The sequence below is a fragment of the Hydra vulgaris genome, chromosome 13 (genome assembly GCF_038396675.1).
Source record: "Hydra vulgaris chromosome 13, alternate assembly HydraT2T_AEP".
NCBI lineage: Eukaryota > Metazoa > Cnidaria > Hydrozoa > Anthoathecata > Hydridae > Hydra > Hydra vulgaris.
Window position 1 is genome coordinate 6,791,367 of NC_088932.1, and position 8,361 is coordinate 6,799,727.

The window sequence follows — 8,361 nt, forward strand, 5'->3', positions numbered from 1 at the left end:
CTCTACAAGCAGATGGTTTTGGCATATCAGATAGAGCAGTTGCCGCGATTGTATCAGCAACTCTGGTTGATTTTGGTATAGAACATATGGGGGCAGTGGATCGGAATAAAATTCGCAGAGAACGAAAACTACTGAGAACATCCTGTAAAAATGCTGATTGTAGAATTACTGGATTGTATTTTGATGGAAGGAAAGATCAGACTTTAAAACTTGAGGGGGATAGGCAGACTGTGATTTCTGAGGAACATATTTCCATTTTATCAGAGCCAAATTCAAAGTATGTTGATCATTGTACGCCAACAAGTGGATCAGCCAAATCCATTGCAGATTCAATAATTGATACTGTTGACTGCACGAACCTTGTTTGTATTGGTTCTGATTCAACTAACGTTAATACTGGTTTAAACAATGGAGTTATACGCAGAATGGAAATTGAACTTGGTCGACCACTGCACTGGTCCATTTGTCTTTTACATCTGAACGAGCTTCCTTTGCGACATCTTTTTCACTCCTTAGATGGTGCAACAACTGGACCCCATTCATTTAATGGACCAATTGGTAAGTCTATTTCAATGTCTGTTCAGAAACCCATAGTCAGCTTTGCCATATTTGTTGGTGAACCTATTATATGCAATAAGCAGTTGTTAAGCAGTGATCAACTGTACTTTTTTGAAATTGTTAATGCGGTGAAGACAGGTGTTGTACCAGATAGATTTAATTCTAGAACACCTGGGCGACTAAACCATGCAAGGTGGTTGACACTAGCAAACCGTGTTCTACGCCTCTATATATCTACTGAAGATCCATCAAATGAACTAATACTTTTGGCTAAATTTATTGTGAATTCATATGCGGTTGTTTGGTTTGACATTAAGAAACATTCAAACTGCTGGAATGCTGCTCCACACTATTATAAAATAATATGTTCAGCAAGTTTTGAAGCGCAATAGCTACCCGGCTCATATCGAGAGCATTATTCTGGCTATGCTCAAAGACAACCGTCAAGTGATCCGTAAGCTTGCGTTGAAGAGAATTCTTCGTGCTCGTGAAGATGATATACCAAATCGAAAATTTCAACTTCCTGAGATACGATTTCAAGCGACTAGTTATGAAGAACTGATTGACTGGCTAACACAGCCCCGCTTGAAACCTGTTCTGACAAAACATATTCCAACTGTACAAATATTGGCATGGCTTTCGTCAGTTGAAGACATAGTTATTGACATTGAGCCATTTCCATGTCACAATCAAAGTGTTGAACGTGTGATTAAAATTGTGACTGAATCAGCATCCAAAGTTTATGGTCATGAAAATCGTGATGGCTATATTCGCGTTCAACTGGAGCGCCGCAAGTTGATGCCTCACTTTGACACAAAATCTGAATTTAAGAACATTTAAGTATAGTTTCTAATCAACGTTTGCTAATGATATATTGTTTTGACTGTTCAAATAATTTGAATTTTATTATAAATTCAATCAATAAATTATGTAACAAATGAGCGTTTTTAAGTTATTTTATTTGAAAACTTCAAAGGTAAAAATACAAAGTATATCAAAGTAGTAGTGAAAAACGGCTTGCAGCATTGCATTCAGCGTATTTGAGAGCCAATTACTGGAAATTCCCAAAGAAATTTTCCAAATTCTTTTAAGTCATGATCCGGCCTAATATATATATATATATATATATATATATATATATATATATATATATATATATATATATATATATATATATATATATATATATATATATATATATATATATATATATATATATATATATATATATATATATATTATAAGCAATAAAACATCATATACGGTATCATACTATTTATTTCTTTTTTATGTAATATATCGGCTTATATAGTGAGAGCCATTATCAAACTAACAAAACCGTTAAAAAAACCGTTTAAAAATTATAATAAACAAAACCATATGATGTCATTGCAACGTCAGATATTTAATATTTTTTAATTTTACAAATAATGGTTTCGAATGTTGAGTCATCACCAAATTGCAAATATCACGATTTAAAACGTTTTCTTAAGATTTTTAACATGGTACACGTTGTATTTCAATGGCCTCACGAATTTTTCTTGTGTAGTTGTTTTAAATAATAGAAAGCGTTTTAGGGTTCTCCCAGTTTGTTTTATCATTACAATGTTGTGAATGTTCTACTATTCCAGATGTTTCCCAGTTGGCTTTAATAACATTATTTTTATGTTCTTTAGTTTGTATGGAAATCTTTTTTCTTGTTTCACCATTACAACATGCAACACATGTCCAATTAATTTGGTACACTCCTGGATGACTATTTAGAGGCAGTTTAGACTTGTTTCGGCAGAGTATATTGATCAAGGGATTACCTAAACGGAAGACTGTTTTAACACCGACTTTAAAAAACTCTCTTTTTTGAACAAGGCTTAATTTTGGGACCCATGGTAAAATAACAAGATTTTTGGTATCACTTTTTTGAGAACAAGATTTATTTGTGGAGTATTTATAATTTTTAGCAATATCTGAATACTGTTTATAAGAACGTCCAATTTCAGTAAAAACCTTAATAAGAAAATTAATTTCATCTTGAATAATTTTCTTATTAAGGTTTTTACTGAAAATGGATGTTCTTATAAACAGTATTCAGATATTGTTAAAAATTATAAATACTCCACAAATAAATCTTTTTCTCAAAAAAGTGATACCGAAAATCTTGTTATTTTAATATGGGTCGCAAAAATAAGCCTTGTTCTTAGACGTTTTGTAAAGTCGGTGTTAAAACTGTCTTCCGTTTTGGTAATCCTTTGATTAATATACTCTGTCAAAACAAGTCTTAACTGCCTCCGAATAGTCATCCAGGAGTGTAACAACTTAATTGCACATGTTCCAAGTTCAATCACCTCCACGTCCCTGGTAGTACCGCGCTCAACTTGTTTCTCCGCGCAACGGCCTTGTTCGTCAAGGTTCGTGTTTCGGAGTTATAGAGTTGAGAGAGGGTTATAACCACTATGAAGTAGCCTCCTATTCTGCAGTGGCCTTCTCGGCCTTAAGGAGGTTAATAAAAAAAAAAAAAAAAAATGTGTTGCATGTTATATTAATGAAGCAAGAAAAAAGATTTCCACACGAATTCAAGAACATAAAAATAATGTTACAAAAGCCAACTGAGAAATGGTAGAACATTCACAACATTGTAATGGTAAAACAAACTGGGAGAACCCTAAAACGCTTTCTGTTATTTCAAGCAACTATACAAGAAAAATTCGTGAGGCCATTGAAATACAACGTGTACAATGTTCAAAATCTTAAGAAAACGTTTTAAATTGTGACAATGGCAATTTGGTGATGACTCAACATTGGAAACCATTTTTTGTAAAATTTAAAAATGTTGAATATCTGACTTTACAATGACATCATTTGGATATGTTTATTATAATTTTTAAACGGTTTTTTTATCGGTTTTATTACTTTGATAATGGCTATCACTATATGAGCCGAAATATTACTTAAAAAAGAAATAAATAGTATGATACCGTATATGAGGTTTTAATACTTATAATATTATTACACATACTATTAAAGATGTCACTTAAATTTTATATATATATATATATATATATATATATATATAATATATATATATATATATATATATATATATATGTATATATTCCATCTTTCTGAAGCAGAGGGCCATTATTCTTAATGTTATTAACTTTAAATTGGTTTTATTGGATATTGTATAGATTTAATTTTCGTGCAACTTAATTAATAATGAGTTGATGTATAGACTCCTTTACGGCAATGCATGTTTGCAATCAGTTAGCAGAAAGCGAAACTTCCGCTATGGAGACAGAAAAGGAAGACAGTGAAAATAACCAATAGAAAAAAAAATTGAATAGACAAAAAAGTTGAGTATCTCTCGGTGTAGATGAATCTTTAGATTATATTAGTAATAATTATCTTCAATTTCAAATAATAGGTAAAAAAATATTAATAAACCGTGGGACTAACCAGTATCTTCAAACTTTTTGCAGAAATTTAATATTTGCTCTGAGAAGATGAATAAACAAAACTTATTAAATGTTTAGTTTTAATTTATAACTCTATATTATGATAATTATTTAATTATTCAACTTTTGAGTTATTCGATGAGTTTGCTTTGTTTTGTTTGTAAGAAAGGGTTATCATGTTTTCGGTACAAAAGAGCAGCTTACGCCAAAGATTTTTTTCTGATGATTTGAAATCTATATTCATAGTTTTGACTTTTATAACTTTTTACGTAATTTTTATATATTATAGTAAAAAAGTCAGAGTGTTAATGAACATTTTATTGTGCAATATTCAACATATCTAAGCTTACACTAACTTTGAAATCCATTTCAATTCTAGTTTTTGGTAAGAAAACATAATATTCATATGAATTAAATTTTAAAACAGTTGCGGATGGTTCTATATTATACATTATGTATGCATTTATTTAGATTTATCTAATATAATATTTTTTTGATGATATTGTTTTTAAGAATTATATTATTATTGATATGCAAATAAAGAATATAATAAAAAAAATCAGTTACAAACATTAAAGCAACATTGTTGTAGTGCAGTCTATATCTCATTCCGTAAACGTAAACATAAGTTGTTTTGTGGCAGTGCCAGAAATTAAATCCACACCAGCAATTTTCATAATTTTTTAAAATATTATAAATCCATCAGCAAGTATTATTGTTTTAATTGTTTCAAGAAATAATTATTTCTTAAAGTTATACAGCCATTATTTACACAATTGGCAAGCATTTAAGTGCAACTTGGCAGACAACAAAACACATTAAATTTGAATTTTGCATAATTAGAAAGGGTAAAAAAGATATGCAAGTTAATGATTTTTTCTGGCGAGGTGTCAATCCACTAAACCAGTAGATAATTTAAGTAAAAGAATAAAAATAAGAAAATACTTAAACTTATGGTAAATATTTTTTTATGATCCGTTGATTTATTTGATGTATGATGTCTTTAAAAAAAATTCGTACTGGTGGCTCACCCCTATTAAAAATCAAAAAAAAAAAAAATTTTTTTTTTTTAAATTATGCTATTTTAAACATTAAAGTATAAAATCCATAATCAATTTTTACTATTATGTGCTTTAAAAGTAACAAAAAATACAATTATTAGGATCAACGCACTTTCCTACTCCTTAGCAACGCCTTAGCAACGGTGTAAACAACTATTTTATTAATTAATTCTACTAGCAATTTTGAAGATTTCTACTAGCAATTTTGAAGTATTTCTCAGTGTTAGATCTATTATGCTTATGTTAAATCTATTATGCTTTTCTAATGTTCTACAAAATATATCATTTTAAAAAAATGTGCTCTGTTTTATTATTCTAATGTATTTTAACTGAAAACTTTATCTCTGAATTTAACTGAAAATTATCTATCTGAATATGGCAAACAAAAGAAATAAAGTTAGAAATTTAAAGAGAAAATATCAAGGAAATAGATATTCAAGGAAAGCAAAGGAAGTAATTGAATGTAGCAGGAAATCAGAAACAACAAGCGCATCAAAGCTTAAGAATAACTTTAGTGCTGAAACAACTTGTGATTCTGAAGTCGACAATTTTTTCTTTATATGTAACTTTAGAATTATTAAAAATATATTGGAACAGTATTCAATATGCAGTGAGTGTAATAGCAAGCTAACTTTTTTGCATAATAAATCTGTACGTATGGGATTTTCTATTGGAATTACTATACAATGTTCAAACTGTGACTTTGAAAGTACATTTTATTCATCTCCGTATATAAATCAAAGTTCAAAACCTGGTTCAAACCCATATGAAATAAATTTACGTGCTGTTATGGCATTTCGTGAAATTGGACGTAGTAACGAAGCTATGTCTACTTTTACTGCTATAATGAATATGCCTCCACCTCTTTCGAATCACAGTTATGACCTTACAAACAATAAATTACATAAAGTTTATAAGGAAATTAGTTCTCATAGTATGAAAGCTGCTGTATCAGAACTAAGAGAAATAATAAATGCAAATGCTTCTGATGATGAAATTATTGACTGTGGCATATCAATAGACGGAACATGGCAACGTCGTGGATACTCTTCCCTAAATGGTGTTGTTGCTGGTCTTTCACATGAAAATAAAAAGGTGATTGATGTTTTTTCTTTATCTAAGTTTTGCATGCAGTGTGAAGTGCATAAAAGAATAAACAATCCTATTGATTTTGAATGTTGGAAAGCTACACACAATTGCCAGGTTAATCATTTTGGCACAGCAGGGTCAATGGAAGCTGCTGGAGCTCGAGAAATATTTCATTCGTCAATACAAAAATATAATTTAAGGTATACTAAGTACCTTGGAGATGGTGACTCAAGTTCTTTTACTAATGTTGTTAAAAGTAAACCATATGGTGATTGTATTATCGAAAAGCTGGAATGTATTGGCCATTATCAGAAAAGAGTAGGCTCTCGTTTGCGTCAAAAAATTAAAGATTTTAAAGGCAGGTTGTTAAGCGACGGTTTAAAAATATCTGGAAAAGGAAGATTAACCAATAAATCTATTAACACAATGCAGAACTTTGTTGGAATGGCTATAAGACAAAATAAAAATAACCTACTGTGTATGAGAAATTCTGTAATAGCTGTACTTTACCATTGTACAAATTTTCCTTATGAAGTTACTCGTCATCAATTTTGTTTAAAAGGGAAAAACAGCTGGTGCAAATGGCAATCAGATAAAGTTACAGGTAAAACAAGCTATAAACAAAAAATTAACTTACCAGTGGCAGTTATGGAGGAAATTAAACCTATTTTTCAAGAATTGTCAAACCCTGAAATGCTAAGAAAGTGTTTACATGGAATGACACAAAACTGCAATGAGTCATTTAATGGTTTCATATGGCAGCGATGCCCTAAAGCTACTTTTACTGCAAGAAAAATTCTTGAAATAGCTGTTTATTCTTCTATTTTAAATTATAATGACGGATTTACTTCCTTAAGGTATGTTTTTAAAATGCTTGGTTTTCCTGGAGGTATTTATTTCGAAAAAGGAGCTTTCAAAAAAGATAAAAAGCGACTATCAAGTATGTCAAGAAAATCAACTGATATTAATAAAAAACGAAGAAAACATTTAAGATCGATAAAAAAAGGCTATTTAGACATTGAGAAGGAGAATGATGATGGAAACTTTTATACTAGTGGCAGTTTTTAGTAACTTTTCACAAAAAAACTTTTCGTTTTTATGTTGTTTTATTTTTAAATGTGTTTTTGAGGACTTTCTTATTTTAATATGTTTTTCTTACGAAAACGGTAATATTTTCAGTTTGGTTAAAGCTTTTATCTTCAAATTTTCACAGTATGTGTATTAACTTATTTATGAGGGCTGGAACTAGAATTGTAACATTTTAAGTATAAATGAGTTAGTTTCAATGTAGTTTGTCAGACTGACACAGGCAATTAATCGATTTCTGCACATTTATTGCTGCCATTTTAGTTTTTTTTAACATTTGAAAAAAATTTTAGTTCCAGCCCTAAAGCAACTATTTAGCTACAATTTAGCAAAATATGGTGTAATAAGTGCAAATTTTACTCAAAATATCATTGTTTTAGATAAGGTAAGATTTTAGACAAAATATGCTGACTCAGCATCAAAAAATGCAAATTTAATTTTTATTTTGAAAAGTTAAAGTTTTAATGTAATTTCCTTATATAAAAAATTAAAAACAAGTTTAGAAATTTTATAAATAAAAAGTTAGACTTAACGGGGGTGAGCCACCTTAAACAAAATACTTTTTTGAGGCTTTTGGTTATTGAAATTTAATATTAATTTTAGTGTAACCAAAAGCTTTAATTATTGCTAGGTTATATATTTTTGAAGATCAATTATTTGGGACAGAAATGGAGGTGAAGAAAATTTAAAAAAGAGTTTTTAAAAATGGTTCAGTTTTAAAATTTAACTTTACTGGGATAAGACAAAAAATTGGAATATGAAAAATGTTGATTGCATCTGTTGTTATTGGTAAGTGGTTAAGAAAAATTATTTATTATAATTATATAATAATAAATTTATAATAAATTATAAATTTTAATGGTATTTTTAAAAAAAGTGTAATTGCACATTACACAATTACTTTCAATTTTTATGTTTCTTTCGTGCATATTTAAACAAACAACTAACTTTTTTGCAGAAGCTGTGAAGTCTAATAAGTGTTTTACAACCAAAGATTCTTAATTAGAGAATTTGACTAAAGTATGGCTTAAGCAGACATGTAAACGAGATGGAGGAAGAATAGCTAATAGTCATAGGCACTAAAGATCATTAGCTAAACACATTTCAATTACAAG

General features: G+C 29.3%; 1 protein-coding gene across 1 annotated transcript; it reads left to right on the forward strand.

Annotated features, from left to right (window-relative positions):
• Positions 1 to 5,419: 5,419 nt before the first annotated feature.
• LOC136090089 (uncharacterized) lies at positions 5,420 to 7,276 on the forward strand. Its single transcript, XM_065816196.1, has one exon. The coding sequence runs from the start codon at positions 5,447 to 5,449 to the stop codon at positions 7,226 to 7,228; it is 1,782 nt and encodes a 593-aa protein (XP_065672268.1). The 5' UTR covers positions 5,420 to 5,446; the 3' UTR covers positions 7,229 to 7,276.
• The last annotated feature ends 1,085 nt before the right edge of the window (positions 7,277 to 8,361 follow it).